Source organism: Notothenia coriiceps, unplaced genomic scaffold (assembly GCF_000735185.1).
Source record: "Notothenia coriiceps isolate Sejong01 unplaced genomic scaffold, NC01 NC01_scaffold00005926, whole genome shotgun sequence".
Classification (NCBI taxonomy): Eukaryota; Metazoa; Chordata; class Actinopteri; order Perciformes; family Nototheniidae; genus Notothenia; species Notothenia coriiceps.
This window is the reverse complement of record NW_011338627.1, coordinates 19937-39220: the sequence shown is the minus strand read 5'-3', so window position 1 is coordinate 39220 and position 19284 is coordinate 19937. Positions and strand designations below refer to the sequence as shown.

The 19284-nt window shown below is 42.6% G+C and overlaps 2 protein-coding genes across 4 annotated transcripts in view; one reads left to right on the top strand and one right to left on the bottom strand.

Annotated features, from left to right (window-relative positions):
- The first annotated feature begins 14 nt into the window (after nt 1-14).
- On the top strand, nt 15-5003 carry dnai7 (dynein axonemal intermediate chain 7). 3 transcript variants are annotated; one of them, XM_010768657.1, is made up of 17 exons: nt 15-52; nt 335-352; nt 543-612; nt 751-839; nt 1035-1139; nt 1255-1392; nt 1531-1665; nt 1745-1848; nt 1944-2102; nt 2212-2362; nt 2427-2517; nt 2689-2858; nt 2951-3089; nt 3572-3786; nt 3866-4024; nt 4447-4560; nt 4656-5003. In XM_010768657.1, exons 1-17 carry the CDS (start codon nt 50-52, stop codon nt 4929-4931), a joined length of 2136 nt encoding a protein of 711 aa, XP_010766959.1. In that variant the 5' UTR covers nt 15-49; the 3' UTR covers nt 4932-5003. The 3 variants fall into 3 exon arrangements, with proteins under 3 accessions (XP_010766959.1, XP_010766957.1, XP_010766958.1); XM_010768655.1 differs by having other exon boundaries at nt 2930-3089; XM_010768656.1 differs by lacking the exon at nt 335-352 and having other exon boundaries at nt 30-52; nt 2930-3089.
- The window catches only part of lrmp (lymphoid-restricted membrane protein), a 29373-nt gene continuing 15090 nt past the window's right edge, over nt 5002-19284 (bottom strand). The window contains exons 21-39 of the mRNA XM_010768660.1: nt 18654-18713; nt 15366-15469; nt 13267-13313; nt 13084-13175; nt 12808-12974; nt 11942-12026; nt 11786-11831; nt 11648-11678; nt 11016-11156; nt 10228-10362; nt 9989-10142; nt 9771-9811; nt 9578-9646; nt 9128-9186; nt 8804-8902; nt 7791-8018; nt 6981-7217; nt 6327-6481; nt 5002-5999 (exon numbers count right to left, since the gene is read on the bottom strand). Coding sequence (XP_010766962.1) covers nt 5857-5999; nt 6327-6481; nt 6981-7217; nt 7791-8018; nt 8804-8902; nt 9128-9186; nt 9578-9646; nt 9771-9811; nt 9989-10142; nt 10228-10362; nt 11016-11156; nt 11648-11678; nt 11786-11831; nt 11942-12026; nt 12808-12974; nt 13084-13175; nt 13267-13313; nt 15366-15469; nt 18654-18713 — 2093 coding nt within the window. The 3' untranslated portion in view covers nt 5002-5856. The remainder of the gene's footprint in view (nt 6000-6326; nt 6482-6980; nt 7218-7790; nt 8019-8803; nt 8903-9127; nt 9187-9577; nt 9647-9770; nt 9812-9988; nt 10143-10227; nt 10363-11015; nt 11157-11647; nt 11679-11785; nt 11832-11941; nt 12027-12807; nt 12975-13083; nt 13176-13266; nt 13314-15365; nt 15470-18653; nt 18714-19284) is intronic.

The window sequence follows — 19284 nt, the reverse complement described above, 5'->3', positions numbered from 1 at the left end:
CGTGCACGTTTCTATGGTTACCTGGACGCTTGAGAGCTTTACTTTCAGCATGGTGAGTTTTTACAAAGTTTTCGATTAAATAACCCCCGGTTGGTCTTAAACCTTGTCATGTTCAAGTCGTTTTACCAACATGAACTACTATTTTGTTACAAAATATTGACAGTAAGGATAAAAGCCTAGTAATAGGATAGTAAATAAATACACTGTGTTGCTTTCGAGTTAGCATTAGCAGGAAATACTTTCAACTGCTTATATTTCTTTTCCGGTTTTTCCCATGTGCCTTGTTAAAAAAATTCTCTAACTTTCTCTTTATGTTCTTTCATGTGAATGATAGCCACCCAAGAAAGGAAAGGTATGAGAATGTCAGTCAGCACATTACAAATTCTACATTCATCTGCTTACCATAGAGTTGGTTGTATGCAGACAGCCACACCATCTCGCTCTTGCAGTATTTTGTCACTAACTAACTTGTAGGTCCACCTTCACCTCAGTAATATAACCTTTTTTCTACACACTGATTTGTAATATTTTTCTATTCAAAGGGAAAGCTGACCAAAGCCCAGAAGGCGACGCAGCAGCAAGAGGATGAGGAGAGGAGACTGCAAGAGGAAGGTAATCCTAAATGATGAGGAATTAAAATCTGAAAGAAACTGACGAAAAGCAGTCTTTTTATTCATTTGTTTGAGCTTCGACCATGCACTGTTTAGCAATCAAAGTAAGTGTCCGTACCCATGTGCTTTTGCTCTATAGGGGAAGCCAAGCTGCAGGTAGAAAAAGAAGAGCAGGAAAGATTGGAAGGAGAGAGGAAGAAGAAGGTGCTAGAAAAGCTTGAACTTAAGGTAAGGCCAATCATCATGATCACTGGCAATGATGTATATTATCTGACTGTTTTTCCTTGTGAGGATACATTCAGTCTCAAACAGACCCTGATGACTAAAGAGCAGAACTGTTGACACCGCGATAGACAACTCTTGAAATACACAGTAGTACATGTACAGTTGTGTTGAGTTTTCATGGGTGTTTTTTGCTGACAGGACCAAGAGCGCAGAGAGGGTGAGCTGAACGAACTCCACCATCTGCTGGAGGAGAATCACACTGCAGTAACCACATGGAAAACAGATGCTGAGGAGAAAGCCAAGGTCTTGTGTGTTCCTGATTCATACACAAGCATAGAAAACAACTGACTGAATAAATACAAATAATATATCCAATGAATAGATCTCCTATATTAACAAATATGTTGTTTGTGTCCAGTGGGATAGATACCTGCACTGTGATGGCAGCCCAGACCCAGCAGTGCAGAAGGATGTTAACACATACATCAGCTTATGGAGAGAAGACCCCGGGGTCAACATCACACTCGTGCTCAAGCAATGTACTCTGGCTCTAAAGGTCTGAATGTCACGCACACACTCGGATGATGAATCAATGATGATTAAAATGTACAGTGTCCAGGACCACTGCTAGCCTCATCACAACACCATTACTACTGTGTTTCTGCCTTAAACGGATTCATTTCGTCCCTTACAGCTGGCTGAGGAGCTTGAAGGTCTGATCAGAGACAACACAGATCCAAAAGAGGGCCTGAAGTACCAGGAGGGGTTCATACTCCTGCAGGAGCTGATCCATCATAAACACCTCCTCACCACTGATGAGATCCTCCAGGTACACACATCATAGCTGGACTGACACACTGTGATGCAATTGCTTACTTTAATAAAGGTCATTTTCTTCCTGTTCTTAGACGGCCGGTGCGAATATCGACACCGAGACGGGCAACATGCAGACTGTGGTCAAAGACGACAACATTACTCTGTGTCTCTGGGCCAACCTCAAGAAGAACTCGAGGTCTGTGAAGGACGCGGTGACAATAGAAGAGAAGAGCGAACATTCAGATTTATTATCCTTTAGTATCTAGTATTTGTCTTTCTTTCTCAATTCAGGTTCAAAGGTTTACATTTTGAAGAGGCGGGCCTTGGCTTTGAGCTTCCCAAACAGCTGGCTGTGAGCGACATCGCTGTGCGGATCCTCCACACACGTTATGACCATCTGTCCACACTGGCTAGGATGGCTGACCTCAGAATAAACACCCCCCTCCCCAGGTATGTACCCCTAATAACGTATACTACAGCTAATACTCTAACAGTAATGCTGGTAATACCTGTTATTTTTGCTCTCTCTTCTTCTCTCACCTCATCTGTTTGCTCCCAGGTCTCTTGCAGGTGGTGAGGAGGTTCCAGCAGAGATACCTGAGCAGGGGGAGACAAAGAGAGAGGGGGGGGCGGTGGAAGACATTGAGGCACAGCAGCAGCAGACAGTGGATGAGGAGGTGCAGTCCATCCAAGGCCATGAAGGGAGGAAGGTAAGACGCTGGGTGACTAGATTCAATGTGATGTTTGTGTTCTTATTGTGTGTGTTTCTCTCAGAGTGCAGCCAGTGTACAGTCGAGGAAAAGCAGCCCCCAGCTCCCAGAAGGCCGTGGGAGCCGGATCGAGACACAGATGGAGGCGCTCGGGGGTAAGATGCCCAGCCTGACGCTTCCAAATGTAAACAAAAAGAAAGCCACATCACACAGGACCGAAACCTGCTGTCACTCAAAAATGATTGACATGTCTGCAACCACATTTACAATATAAATGTTTTCTAGTCTGGTCTGGTCTACATAACTCTTGTTTTTTGTCTCTACAGCTGAGGGGGAATCGACGTCTCCCCTAGGGCAGCGGACCGTGATGGACAGCAGCGAATGTGTCCAGGCGGTGGACTTATTGCAGTACACACCTCTGGGGGGGGTCTTCTACTATAACGTGTTTCACCTCCCGCCACAAGCCCACCAGGTTAACGGCTGGGAAATCAGACAGGTGAATAGAAAAGGGGTTTCAGTGCTTGGTACTCGCACCATGCCCAGCAGCTAATGCTCATGTTTCTCTAGCTGTTGGATAAAGGGCTGCAGGTGTTCCCCTATCCCGAGGAGAAGTCTCACTCAGAGGAAACTGAAGCTGTTACTTGCCCTCCTGTTGGGGTGTCCGTGACTCTGCCTGACTTTGTTGTCTTTCTGGAAACTCCTCAAGTGGCTCGCTGGGATTCTGCAGGTAGGTCAGGCAACAACACGTGCTACATGATTCTCTCCTGCATAGAAAGGAGACTCATAACCGGGCAAATATTTGTTATATTTCTGGGTGACTGAAATGTTTGGTTTAATAAGATGTGCTTATTTTTATACATTTCTGCAACATAAATGGATAAAGCCAGGTTAAAATTATTTTTGATGACATTTCAGATTTTTTTCATCTCTTTGAATTATTCAATGAATCATTAAAAATAAAAACTCACTGCACTTTAAATGTGTAGTAAAATGACAGGAAGACATTACAGTTGAACAGGGTCAAACAATGTAACTAATAAATATCACCTTGAAACCTTCCAAGTTACTTAAAGACTTTTTGTATTAGAATTGTTTTGACATTAAGTTTAAATATGGCATTATGTAATTACATTTTTTTTTTAATGTACAGAATCTACAAGTGTGTTTTTTTTAACGTTTTCATGAGCATTTACATTTTTTGTTATCCAGGGAAGCAGTGGAGGATGGACGGTATCACTGAAGTGTCTTATGAGGAGGCAGAGGCCAAAATCTCCTTCCAAATGGACTCCTTCCAGGCCTTTGTGCTGATGCAGGAAACGTATGCCAACCTTCCCTTCCTCAGCTGGGAGCTCAGGCCACTGGGCCAGGACTCTGCTCTTTTCACCGTCAACGGGGCGCTCATCGACCTCAGCATCACGATCCAGGTGAGAGACAGAAAAGTATTGTATGTAAAACCCAGAAGAAAGGATCTTCAGCATGACTGATCTCTGTGCCGACCAACAGGGTGATCAGTGCATGCTGCAGTCAGACCAGGAGAGAGGTCTCTCTCACCTCAAAGGGAAGTGGATGAGTGGCCCCGCCCTGCAGAGAGCCATGCTCAACGCAGGGATCAACATCTTTGTGAACGAGTACACGGACAAATACGTCAGCAGCTGCGGCAAGGTCTGCATCTCATCTGGTTTTTCTTAAAAAGGAACAAGATTAAAGAGTTTTGCTTTGATCGCCATTCATTCTGTGTAAATGCACAAACCAGTGTGGCAGCATAGTTTCTACCATGTATCCACATAAAGTAAAAGTAGGAGATGACAGGATATCTCTACAAACAGGTATGTTTACCATGTTTTTGTTAGTTTGTAGCATGCTAACATTTGCTACGCTGCGGATGATGTAAGATGGTGCTTATGTATTCATAAGCCAAAGAATTAAAGAAATTCTGCCTGGAGCAATCACAATGAAAACCATATACCTATCATAAATTAGGTCAAATAGAGCGACCATTTTAAAGAATGATTCAGTTATTTTGACTGATAATACTTCACTAGATTACAGTTCTAAATGTGCTGCGTGGTTTCTCTCCTCTTCAGGACCCACTCACAGAACATGCTGCCTACGAACAGATGGCCCTCTTCACCTCTGCCTGCGCTTTCTCGTGGAGCAAGTGGAATGCCAAATGTGGAGCGGAGCATCTGCTCATGCAGGTGCTCGCTCTCAAACAGATACAGCTTAATCAATTTAGCATTCTGATCTTTTCCCAAAGCAAACCTTACTTATTGAATTCCCTCTCCTCTGCCAGGTGTGTGAGCACTGGGGCCCTGACTCTGTGCCTAAGGGCTCCTGGAGCCTCTACCTGCTGGGGGCACAGCGGAGTCAGAAGCTGGAAATCACAGAGCAGAGTGAGGCTTTCTCTCCGGACCTCTATCCTGGGGGCGAGTTCCACTCCACCTTCATCCACATGCTCCAGGACGACATGAGCCCTGAAGGTGTAGCGAGGCCCAGAGGATCCAGCTGTCTGTTTGTGGACACAGTGCAGAGCCTGCTCTGTGCCACCAGACCACTCATGTATTCATAACCTGTGTGAACCTTTTTAAAATGAATACATGTATAAAATGGATGCACATAAGAACACACATCTTCTATTGTAGAATTTGCTACTTTATTTGTGTGCAAAGTTTCACGCATCTTCTTTGGAACATACAAAAGAAAATTAACTTGAAAACGGTGACAACCACAGCAAGAGGAAGATGAAATTAAAAACCTTTGGTGTAAAGACTGTAACAATGTATAATTATAACTTAATAACAAAAATATATATTCAAATATCCCCACTCAAAACTAAGACACTCATACATATAGACTTCAAACATTTAAAAACACTTAAACTAAAGTTTAATGACCAGTGCTTATTGACTTAAAGTTATAAAATGTCCTCATCATTTCATCAAAAAGGCGGAGAGTCGCCCTTTTTCCTTAAGTGCATGCACTGTTTAAAAAGCCTTGTGGCACAATAAGAGCCATAGTCCATGATGTGCATCAATGGAAACGGCACAGCGGCCCATTGTATGACTGTGTGACATGATTGGCGTTCGTTGTAGCTCAGATGACTGGTCAAGCCTGATTTGACAGATTGTATTGGGTCTGGGAAGATAGGAGAACTGCATCATGATGTGTTCAGGATTGTTGAGCAGCCAACTCTAACAGGAGATTTGGTTTTCCCCACCTGTAACTGCTTCTTCTCTTCAAACACAGACAAATGCACACACACACAGACTAACTAACTGAGCAAACGTGACATGATGCATAAATCCTCCATAGGGTTAAGTATCCCCTGGGGCCTGGCCTGTTAATGAGAGTCTTGTGTTGGGAGTCTTCAGGCACCAGTAAACATACCAACAGCCTCTGGGTTTAGGTACACTGCACTACATCGCCAACCAAGTGCCTGGATCATTTCTGCAGAGGTTGAAGGGCGTAACAACATCCATCCCGAGTCTCAAGGGTTAGACGGGGGGCTGTCCGTTATGCCGGAGCCCCGTGTAGGGCCACAGTAGCTGCTGGATGGTCATCCAGGAGTCCCCGGTCCCCACAGGGGCGGCATCAACCGCTGGCTGCATCACCAGGCTGGCCAGCAGCGCCAGGAGACCTGCAGATGAACCATGAGTAAACAAGTACAAAGCATGAGACGCAAGTATCTCTGTGCTATACTGAAGAAAAGCTGTGTTTGCTTAATGTTCAACAAAGGTCTTTTTCTTTAACCCTCTCTGCTCTGATTGGTTAGCTGGCCGGCTCTGTTGTGATTATTCAACTGCTAGGGCCTCATTAAAAAAAAAAACTCCTATCAATACAACAATTTGTTTAGTGTTTCAAATCAGTTGAAAGTGGGTCCTTAAATTCCAAGGTTGTAAAATACAAGTCTGTTTTGTGTAAAATAGTCATCTTACAATAAGTACTACAGACAAACTGAGCGTACCTGCTAGCACCACCACCATGGCCAACCAGAGCCAGAGCCCCCGGCCACTCCTGGCTACTGCGGCTGCTGCGGCCGACCGGGAAGAGGTGACGCTGTGGGACAGAGACTGGGCCATTCCTGGGTCTGTGGAAGTGGGGCTAGGGGAGGGGGTCGGACTGGACAACGAAAGAATAACAAGTTACCACATGATGGATACAAAAATGAAGCATGAGTGAAAAATGGTTAGAGATAAAGCAAGAGAGTGATTTATTTACCACAAATGACTCAAGGAAGGGAATACAACCTATGACTCATTTCTGGTAACTAATTCAATCGATGGCAGGCTGCGAATGTTGGCGTCAATGCTGCATTTGACCACGATGTCTCAAACAGTGTCAAAGATGAAGACCCATTCACATCATTAGCATAATGAAAAGGCTGTCAGAAGCTCAGTTAATGGCGGTTGGCATGGAGGTGGATTTGAGCATCAGCTGTTAAGGCAAAGGCAGCGGACAATTATAGCCTGGAATCTGTCAACAGTAAGAGTGCTGCTTCAAATCACTTTACAGCCGTCGAGAGTTTCAGTTCGAGGCTGTAATTAGCCTTTGATTGGCCTTTGGCATGCATTTCTTTTTTTGGGACGGAGATAAAATCCTCTCCTCCCTTCACACTTACAGCATCACAAACAGCTCATCCTGACTCCTGAGCAATGTGGAGAGGAGGAAAAGAGGAAAGGACAGTTCAGAACAGCACATCATCCGCTTGCACAAAACACTCATTTGCACCAGAAAAATAAAGTAGTGTTTCACATAAAATGTTAGAGAAAGACAAAATAAGCCGGGTAAAGATGAGTTAGTTCTTAGTAAGATGCAAATCAGAGCTTGAGATCCTTGCATGAAACGCAGATCATAAAATCACTTATCACATGGACATACACTGATCTCAAGACAGTCAACAGCTGAAAGAAATGCTTCATTTCAGGCCTTTTGCTAGCAGGTACGCTCTGTTAACATGATTAAAAGAAGCGGAGCAACTGGAGCAAAGGAGAAGCTAGTCCAGCACAGACCCATTTAATGAAAGAGTTTCATCGCTTAGGAGGTTCCATATAACCACAACCTTCTCTAACTTTGTTTCTATTTGTAACACAGTGATTATCTCATTAAATGATGCAGAACTGGCTGCTTGCTATCGATAGTAGAGAATTATTATTACAAAGCAAATCTTTAAATAATTAGCAACTAATTGTGTTGAACAATCTTAGTATTAGCATTAGCAGTGCTAACTCTCAGAAAAGCTATAGCTTGCAACCATCTGAGTGCAACTTTGACAGAAAATGTAAATGTGTGACTGATGTCAAAACGTGTCAATACTGGTCTGATTTTTTTTATGTCAATCTTTGATAATAAACCTTCTTTCATGGGTGTATTTGCATTTAAGATATTTTAGAAAATATTCAGTTTGCAGCTACTGGAACCTCGTTACAGCTAAATGATGATCTCTCCCAACTTTGCAGCAAGCCTCTTAGCTTTGCTGGCAGAAAGAGGTGCTGCAGTAGGCCAGTGGTGGGTATTTGGTTGGACTAACGTCTTGTGGGGCAGAATGAGGGAGGTGAGTTTGCTCCCCAGCTCACTGAGGCTGGACCTCCTCCTCTCTGCCACCGGCTCCTCCTTCTGCTCTTCCTCCACCTGGCAGTCGGTGTTGTCGTAGGCCGTCCTGTGGGCACGCGTGGGTCAGGCATTCACAAACACACGGCTCGGTTGCACATTCAAATACAACCACACAGATCCTGTATGTACACATGCACTTTTCATGCGTATGCAGCCAAAATAAATTCATTGCATAACATTCTGCGTATTGCAATGAGAACCCTGCACACAATGCATGCCCAGCAATAATATCATGAACCCACAAAGCAATTTTACAACCTTTCAGATATTTGGAGAGCATTACATGTCCTTCAGTCGTTTCATCTAAGCATACATTTTTGCTTAGCTAGTCAAATACAGAAAATGCTACTCTTCTCGTCCAAACATTTGAAAGCTTCATGATTCTAATGGAAAAAGTCAAAGTCCACACAGTCTCAAACGTTACATCTTACAAAAAAAGGAAATGTGCTAGATTTGGAAAAAATACCCAAAAAAGATATTCACTTCTGACAAACACTTCCCCATGCGAGGAGGGACCAGATGCATGTAAGATGGAAGCTGTGGTGTGATTACATCTTTAGATTTTTCCTTTTCTCAAAATAAACAGCTTCATAATTTCCTTTGCAATATTACAGCCAACATGTATCACTGTGGCTAAATATATTTGCAATTGAAATGTTGTCTTTTAAAGTTTCAGGTTTCTTATTTCATTGATTGAGATCAAATATTTAATATTGTTCAACCAAACAGTAATGTCACACCAGAAAGCTGCCATCTTTATGCATCTGGGGCCACTGTAAAAACGTAGCGAGACACAGCCAGCGCGGCACCCTTCTCATTGGCATGTCTTACCCCTTCATCAAGAGAGAAGGTTCTTCAGTTTCAACCCAGGCCGCAGAGCTAACAAAGCGCTTTAGTGGGGGACGCGCTGAGCTCTTCCCGCCCACATTCCTGGAAACCATCGTTATCACATAGGGGAATAACAACAACAACCCTCATGTCATGGTACAGCGCTCTTTGGTTGACTGAGGAACACAGCCAGTAACTTCCTGGACACCAGAAACTATACTGGGGTGTTTTAAAGGGCAGAGTTATTTCACAGACTTAATCTAGTTAATTCCACTCTACATATTACAATCCAGACAGATTTAAACCCACACACACACAGACACCTACCATGGGGATCGTCTGGTCAGTCGCTCCGTCTCAGTCTCTGAGCAGTCTTGTGTTTTGGACTGTGGTGGGAAAAACAATTTCAGTCATTATTCATCGAAACAAAAACGCTTGTTTGCACGATATGAACCATAACTTTACCATATTCTGCATGTAAGTGGCATTGAAAGCTATCCTAATCCAATGAAAATGTAAGTGTTAAAACCTTATGTTTATTAAGGTTAGATGTTAGGTATCTAATCATGGAGGAAGTACTCAATGCGTTTATAAAAATATACACTTTTGGGATCATTTTCTAAACCTACATTGCCCCTTGGAGCAATTGGCATTATTTCAAGCAGGAGGCCAGCTAACTAGTGCATCATGGATGTATCTTTGTATATAAGTGCAAAAAGCCAAAACCCAGGACAATACCTATGGCATGCTACATGATCTGAAAGTGACAGTCCTCACCATGTCAAACTGCATGTTGCCTCCACCAGAGCGAGGGATGGCTGCTATGCTGACCCGCCGGGTTGATGACTGTTGTGGAAAAAGGGAAACAAAAAGGCACTACTTTCTTAACACAATCATGAATATTTCTTACAACTTTAGTCCCGAGTAAAGGACAATGATGAGTTCATATATTGTATAAACCGTAGCTGACCTTGTAGTACTGTGTCGGCTGCTTCTTGCCACGGAAATCATCTAGAAAGAGGAACAGTTGGGGTATTTTGTATACTGTACATGCGTGTTCCATCACTGAGAATATGTTCACATATCGATACCTCAATTGTACATACACATACAGAGCTGATATGAAATCGTCACTGTATTGATTGTATATTATGCTTCACGTGTGTTTCCATGTGCATTTTCTCTTACCTTTACCCCTTTCCGTTTGTGAACCAAACGACCTCTCGTTCTGCATGAGCGCCTCTCTCAGCTCCAGCAGCTCGGCGTGCTCCTTGGTGTACATCCTCCTCAGATTCTCCACGTGTTGGATCATCACCTCCACAGCCTTACCGATACGACTCTCCTGGTGTTCACAAATCACATTGAAAATCACCAGCCTGTACACTTTGTTGTTGTTGGCACAGGAAAATAAATGGTGTAATTTAAACCTGGTGAATAGCTCCTAGCATCTCAGAGCGACTGGACACCCTGCTCATGGACTGGATGAGGATTTCCAGGTTCTTCTGGAGCCGCTGGATGATCTCTATGGACTGGTTGTCGTCCTCACACAGAGGAGTCAGAGCCTGGGACAGGAAGGAAAGAGGACGAAGTTGACGGAAAACACGAGGTAAGCGAAGGACAAATCATGACTGCACCTGACAAGACAGGGTCAATTATTTTTAAAAGAAGAATTTGCACTCATTCTCACAAACCCACCCACACCTCATTCAGTTTCAGGTTATTTAAATTATCGTTATGCATCTAAGGTAATTGATACAAGACCCATTCCATCCATTAAAGTGTGATACTTTCAAGATTAAGGCAACTCTTTTTTTAACAGCCAAAAATGACTGTAGATTAAAACCACTGAAGATAATTAGTATCAAATCAATCCTGTGCAGGTTCAAATCCGGCCTGGAATCCATCTAATGTCATCTTTCCTTTTCAAATCATATCCCTATAAAAGCCTCAAACTGGTCCAAAAAATATATTTGAAAAAATATATAAAAGTCTTTACTATGCTTATCTTTGTTTACTTGAAAAAAAGAAAAAGGTATGCAGGACAGTGGAGTACTCTAAGAAGGTGCTGTGCTATTCATTGGGCAACCAGCACAACGTGAAGAGTCCTCCCTCCTAAGACTGTATACATGTAAATAAATGACTCTTATTTTGTAAGGTGCAAAACAAGTGCTTCATCCACAGAGAGCTGGTAAATTGCACACTTTTGCATTCTGACCTGCAGTAGGCCCTGGCAGCTGGAGATCTCTTTGCGGACGTTCTCCTCAGCCAGGTCACGTGACCTCTCCTCCAGCCGGAGTCTCTTCTCCAGGGTAAACATGTCGCACTTGAAACCCAACGCCAGGCGCTGGAAGTCCGCCTGAAAACATGGAAAACTCACTTGACACGTTTTGCACTTGCTGCTGGACGCCTGCTGCACGTGTTCTGTATTTCCTGCCAGTAGCAGACAAGATAAACATTTGGAACATTTCCTTGTTTGATTAAGAAATCCCACATGAAAGAAAGCATTATTGTGCTGGTGGTGAAGCCCAATCAGATAAATATCATTAAACTCCTGCACTTCCCTGTAGAAAACCCTCACAACACATGAATAAAGTAATACTCTTTCAAGTTCTGCTTTTAAATGTCTGATAATTATTCAATCAAAAGTGTATGGTTATTGTATGGGTTTCAAAGAGAAGTGCAACCTTAGTAACATGCAAGCTAAATTTGTACTTAGATTTTTCAGATTTATGCACATTTAATTCCGACAAAGGTTTAAAGAGAATTATGCAAAATGAGAATTCCTAAATCAGACCAAGACAAAGAAATTGTCGAAAAAGTGTCTCCTGGATCTAGCTGTGTACATACCTCAATCTCCTTGTCATTAGGCGACAGGCTGCTGGATAAAGAAACTGCAATGAGGACTCATTGACAGGACAAATCTGATTACATGTATTTGAATGGTTATGGATTTAATAGTCAACTTGTTTTACTATTCAGTCTTACCTGTTCTTGTCCGCCATGGCGGTACCACTGCTTCCCGACATATCAGCTAGAAAGGGAAATGATTTTCAGTTAAATAATGGCACAAAAAACACCCAATCAAAAGACAGGTGGTAAATTATAAATATAATAATAAGGATAGGAGAGTTTTACACATACATCCTTTGTCCGTGGCCACGCTGCTCTTACTCAGGTCCTCCTGAACCTTGCGCTCCTCGATGACCTCCATGCTGCTTTCCCGCTCCTGCAGGGCCCCGACACACGTTACTGCCTCGCTCTGCTTCACCTCCTGACCTCCCTTTGACTCTGATGCCTCAAGATCCATACTGCTCCCTTCACTCACTCCCTACTTCTTCAACAGCTTTTACATATTAAAGATGAAAAGTGATGAATCACACAAGCTGGCAGTGCAGTTGGATCTTGACTCTGAATAATCTGATCCTGAGTGGAGCCTAAACTATGCACTCCCTCTTCCTCTCTTCCATGCGCACACTCACATAGCTGGAAAGACAGCATTTCTGTTAAGGTCGACGAGTCATGCGGAATCAGATACTTTTGGCCCAATCTCATCACTTACAAGGACATTTAATCTGAATAACACCCATTCCGTGAGGCCTGATCCTGGTGTTTGATCAAATCTGCTCTGAGCCGGTTCTTTTTTTTTTTTTTTTATAAATACAGAATAGAAAACATTATGCATTACGAAGAAAATATGAAAAAAGGGAACCAAACTAATGTGCACATTTGTAAATCGCCATACTTGTGTGCGGCAAATGTTACCAAACTTCTATAAATTGATTGTTCTACAAAATCAGTTGAGAACTCCATTATTGGTCTGGTAGTATTTACTATACCTTACCTAATGTGAGAACTAAAAAAAAAAAACACTAACTTATTTATAATGACGCTGATTTACACAAACAATGGTCAAGTTCGACAGTAGTCAGGCAAATAACTTCAAATTACAAAAAATTACTATGTGAAAACACTTAGTTGAGGATAAATGGCGGTAAAGCAGGTCTTACCAGTTCCCTCTTTTTTTTGCCACCGAGGGGGAGGGAGTCTTTTTTGGCTGCACTATCCTCAGATTTGCAGGGGTCAGAGGTCACGCTGCCAACGCCACTCCCCGATTGGCTGGCGTGTGTGACGGACGATCCCGACTGAGGAGAGCTGCTGGTGAACCGGTCAGTCTCTGGAAGGAGAGTTGGTGTGTGGGTGGTCAAAGTTACACATGCTTGCAAGAAGGCGTAAACAAACAGTCAGCTTAAGAAATATCTCGCTTCATCTTCACGCATCCCTACCTTCCATGCTGGCGGATACTGTTGGCACCACCTCTGCTGTACCGTCCTGCACACTCTCCTCCTCTTCAACCAACACGGGTAGCAGACACGTGCTGGAACACACACATAATACACCATTTGTAAAAACTAATACAATCAAGAGTAATTTTCTGCTGTTGGATGATGACGCTGTGAACCACTCACCTGTCCTCGGCTGCTGATCTGTCTGCAGACTGGTCCTGGCTCGGGCTCTGATGGGCAGAAGTAGGGAGAGGAGGGGGGTGTGAGAAAAATACAGGTGGCCTTGGAGCTAGTTTTTCTGCCCAAGAAATGGTCAATGATTAAAAGACACACATATTCACATGTAGCGTACCTGTCCCATGGCAGTGGACTGATATCTAAGCTGTACAGTGTGTGGAAGAGAAAGCTTGGACTGATCTCTTATATAATGTGTTGCTTCATGGAGAGCCCTGCAGCTCTGCAAAAGTGTGTGTGTTGCTGAGAGGGGTGCTTGGAACACGTTAACACTGGCACAGTGCTAAGTAGTGGAGGCGGACTGCGTGCTACACATAGTGGTGTGAACATGAACACACGCACAAACACTCACACAAATACACACAATGGAGCAAGGTGATCGCTCCGAGCAATGCAATGGGATATTGTGTAATGAGTGTGAATCTGTTAACACACTTCAGAATAAGGGAGCTGCCTTGCTATTAAACTGAATATAAAACCAAAGAAGACCTCAATGTCATTTTAAATAACACATTCTAACTGTAGGCATTAATGTGAACTGATTTAAAGCCAACACATTCTTTATGAGCTTTGACATAAAATTCTATGTAAAGCTTCATAAGAAAAATAATGCACCAGATTGTATTAGAGTGTGACATCTTGCCCTGTGTCTATACAGTGTACCATCCAGCATCAATATAGGAGGAAGTCCTATTCTGTACTGTATCTTCCATTTAGTAAAACAACTATTTGAATTTATCCAAATGCTTCTGATCATAAGAAGCTCCTTTTCTTTGCTGGAAATGCAAATTGAAATGATAAAATAAAAACAAACACCTCGACATGGCTGAAAACCTTTGTGGACCAGGCTGATATGAGCGTAAAACTGCATTTTTATTGATGCACAAAACACCCCCACAGAGTCAAAGCATGCCTTTTTTGGCTCCCTCAGACTGTCTCCCCGCAGGGAGGCAGTCCAGCAGCAGGTAGGGAGGCTAAATAAACCGAGCTGATCAATTTCTCTGCAGGATGCAAACCAGACCGAAGGCATCACAACACAAGCAGGCCTTGGCTTTGACATGAAAACACTGCGAGCCCATCTGAGGCCGCTCATAATTACCATGAAGCAGTCCAACTGCATGGAGCACACGTCAAAACAACTCAGTGTGAACACTAATTGGATAAGAGAGAGGAGCCACTGTGTCCAAGCCTTTGCTAAAGGGCTTTAAACATCAAGTTCATTTATTTGACAACATTCTTCTGCTTTTATTTAACTGGTTTTATGACATTGGTCCATTGATACAATCAGTGACAACAATTTTGATAATGTATTAATTATTCCAAGCATAATGCCAAACATTTATCGCTTTAAAATTGGACCTTATCATATAATTTTACAACAAAAACAAAAATGCTGTTTTTGGAGTGCTATTCAAACTCAATGAAAGTGTGTACTGACATTTGAAGGACATTTGTTCATGTCATTTTTGGACACCTTAAATCAACAACATTTCTAATAAGTTCAATAAGATAAAAATGTAAATAGCATCATCCTTTAACCTTTTCTTACCGGATGCTCTTTAGAAATATTTTATCAAGGTTTCTAAAGTGCTATGTCCAACTGCATTTCAACGTTCAGCATTTTAACTTGATAATAATACTTAGCAATAATTCAATTCCTTAAATTCTCACCTTTTGCATATATTACTTGCCTCCTTTGGCAAGATAGTTCAGAGAATCAGATAACCAATCCTCCCAAAGAAAGCTTGAGCAGTCAGTAAAATGATGGCTGCCTGAATTTGCGATATTTGCCTTAATTGTAAATCTGACCTCTCCTCCTTGCCCAGGGGGAAGACTCCATCTCAGCCTCTCTGAAGGAAAGCCAGCCCCCACACTGCACACCGAAACCCTTCTTACTTCAAAACACACCTCCTTTCACTCAGCTAGGAAATACAAGGTGGCAGAGAGTAAGAGAAAGAGGAAGGGGAAGCAGTGTGCAGCTGGTGCTGAAGAGAATAGAGGAAGTTGCATTCCCTTATGCATTAAAAAAAGTCCTCCCTGCTACTGACCTTAGTACGACTCATGTCTCCTGTGCTCGGGTCCGCCTCGCCTTCTTTCTCTTCTTCTTCCCTGTGCTCCTCACTGGTAGGCTGGGTGCTAAACAAAGCGGAAGGTCAAAGGTCAAGCACTTGCCATGTTCACATTCTTGATGAATGCATGACATGCACTTGCTACCGATAATGAAACAGCAGTTACAGTATGCAATGGTAAGAGAGATGAGGAACAACTTTTGTCTCTCTGTAGGTGGACTGTGCATATGCAAAGCACGGCTGCAGAGCAACACACTCCTCCCACAGAGAAGGAAAACACCCATTTGACTAGCAAATGTGGTACAAGCCATATGAAAATGACAAAACTTCGAAAGGGTGACTTCAACTGTGGCTCACACCAATCAACATCATTATATAGCAAGGAAACTTCACACTGGTATGAAAATGAGTCGGGGTGCGGGGTGAGGCTGTGAGGTAGAGTCAGTTTCCTGACTATGGAAGGTTGTGATTGGTGCACCTTAGGAGGTGGGATGGTGCACCTTAGGAGGTGGGATTGAACAGGTGTCTGCTGTATGTAGGTGCAATAAAGTAAATGGTTCTTTTTAACTGTCTACATTAACCATTGCATTGCGTAATTATTGTCAAGGGCCGTATTCACAAAGGATTTTAGGGCTAAAAGTAGCTCCTAACTGGCGAATTTAGGAGAAACTCCTAAACATAATGGGCGTGTCAGTCTTAAATTTAGGACTCCTAATTTTATTCACTAAGAGCAATTCACAAAGTATTTTAGGCCTAAAAGTAGCACCTAAGTTTAGGAGAGCTTAAAAGTCCTCGAGAGGACTCCTAACTCAGTACGACCTATTCACAAAGAATCTGAAAATGGCTGCGAGACGAAATGTTTTGGAGACAATGGAAGACTGTGAATTGATCAAGAGATATAGGCTAAATCGTGAGGGTATCAAACTTGTTGTGGAATTAGTGCGGGATGCAATAACATCCCCGACTAACAGGAATAACCCTATTAGTCCGGAAATAAAATGTTTGGCAACACTACGATATTTAGCAACAGGGAAAATGCAACTTTGCAATGCCGACGATTTAGGAATATCGCAACCATCAGTCAGCCGTGCCATAAACCAAACCATCAGCGCGCTCTCTAGACCACATATCATCCAACAGTTTATCCGGTTTCCTTTGGACAATCAACAACTACACAGGATCAAAGCCAACTTCATGGCAATTGCAGGTATGCCCGGTGTGGTCGGTGCTATTGACGGGACGCACATAAAAATAATTGCGCCATCAAAAGATGAGGACGTGTTCGTCAATAGAAAGAGAGTACATTCCATCAACACGCAGATTGTTTTCATTCATCATGATAGGGGGACTTGAACGGCGGTATGGGCTGTTATTGAAAGTGTTTAAGTGCTGGAAATATGCTCATTGGATAATAGTTTGCAGGGTGCTTTTAATTGCCTCCTTGATTTAATGCAATTTACGTATTTTTATTGTTTGCTCTCTCTCTTTAANTAATAATCCACTTCCTTTTGTTGTCAATAACAACTTTGGTTGGGTGACTGGAGCGAACTTTATGCTCACAAACCAAACTGCTGAGGATTTATTTTATACTGATGTTTTGGTATGAAAACTAGCTTGACACTTCGCCCACACACATTTTACTCTGCTTTCTGTATTTCTTTTGTAACACCAATGCAGTTTTTGCAAATGTAGAAGTCGTTAGTTCTCACACTTTTGCAAATTAAATCTTTGAGGGCAAATTGAATACATTTTGGATGAAAAAATTATTAAAGGGCCCATTTCAAGGCCATTTCCACTGATCATAATTCCATTGTTGAGGTCTACTAGAATAGATTTATATTGTGCAATTTTCCAAACTCACATTGGTTTCTCAAACAGCATCTCTGTAAACTACGTGTATTCACTGAATTTCACTCTCTGCCTTTAACGGCTCGTTGTAGCTCCAATAGCTCCAGCCCCCACCCTCCCTGTGAGCACAGTGTGCTCTGATTGGTCGGGACGTTGTGAATCGCGCTGAGCTCCGTGGAGGTTTTGTTTCCTTGTTTAGCGAACAGCGAAACACAGCCAAACTCACCCTGAGCACACACAAAGTCACAGCCGAAGTAAAAACAGTAAGTGTGGCTTGATATTGAGTAAGAAAAAGGTTGATAAACGCTGTGAGAATGGGTCTGCAGAGAGAATTTCGCCGCGATCCCAACTGTCTGTTATCAGCCTGCAGCCAGGGAGGAGGGATCAGCAGAGCTGCATGCACTGAGTGTGTGTGTGAGGAAGTCCGTGGATTGGTCCATTTGGACCAATCAGCGGGGGCTTAACGTAACGGCTCCGCGGACGTAACGTAACGGCTCCACGGATTGGTCCATTTGGTTCCGGGAAACGCATGACATCATGAGTCACCCGGAAGAATCAATGGACAGTGACGTATCTCCAACGAAGCGTTTTGGGCAGGTCTGTGTTAGAGTTTTACTCGCTACAGGGTGTACTTTGAGGGTTTTGACTCTGCAGACCATTTACATGCAGAGAAACCTTCATAACACACAAGGGGACGGTGATAACCAGAAAAGCATGACATGGGAGCNTCTCTGTCAAAAGAAAATATATTGCAAAAGGAGTCAACAAAATCTGAACAGCTGACAAAGATTTGTTTCTGCTGAGTGATTCTGGGCCTTCCGAGACAGCAGGCCCAGAATCACTCAGCAGAAACAAATCTTTGTCAGCTGTTCAGATTTTGTTGACTCCTTTTGCAATATATTTTCTTTTGACAGAGAACACAAAGCATAAATCCTCAGCAGTTTGGTTTGTGAGCATAAAGTTCGCTCCAGTCACCCAACCAAAGTTGTTATTGACAACAAAAGGAAGTGGATTATTACAATACCAAGAACAGAGCTGTGTGCCAAATGAAACTCAAGGACCAAATCTGTTTTGGTACAGTCATGCTTCCTGCTGACAGTTACATTCCCATGACCATCACACACCTGGCAGCTAAACATTCCTGTTGTCTGTATTGAGATTCTCAGTCAACAATGGCCAATTATTTTCTAGATCGTTCATTTTATTTAATAGATGAGATGCCTTATTCCTTTACAAGGACAATTTCACATATCCCTGTTATCAGTGCACTAAGCCAAATGTACATGGGTTTCCACTAGGTCAGTTCTGGTGCTATCCTCAATCAATGAAGGATTATACAAACATTTAATTTAAGCCACAATCTCCAACACATTGCAAGAACACTTAAACATAATTCCATGAAAGAAAATGCCACAATTTAATTTACCTGCATAGACTGGACATCCAAGTCTTGCTCTGACTCAGTACAGGCTGCAGAGTCTGTAACAGGAAGAAGACAACAATACAATTTCGAATATGAACAATGAAAGGAGGATGGACTAGGTTAAAAAAGGACAAAACATAGCTCCTGTTCATTAAACACATTTTTTTTCTCCAATTAAACTAAATCAAGTTTTATTTATAAAGCACATTTAAAAACGATTTTTGTTCGAGCCAAAGTGCTGTACATTTAATAAAAACACTTACTACAATAACAAGAAAAGACAATAATTTACAACAGAAATATAAAAACAAAACACAGGGAAATGTCAGGTGTCGTACTCAGCTCTGACTAGAAGGCCAGAGAGAAGAAGTGTGTCTTCAGTGAGGATTTAAAACCCCCTAGGGTCTGGGCCAACCTCACATAAGGGGGTTCATATCCATCAAAAAGCAACCCCACCTTTGGCCATAAAAGAGCAGACCGTCTATTATGCAAGGGATCGAGTTGAGGGAGGGGCGAAGAGGTTAAAATACCATGCATGGCTAAGGTGGCATTAATGACTAAATTCACACTCTAGTTTTCTGTCTCTGCCTGCCAGCTGCTCATGCAGGCAGTGGAATTGGTTGGGGG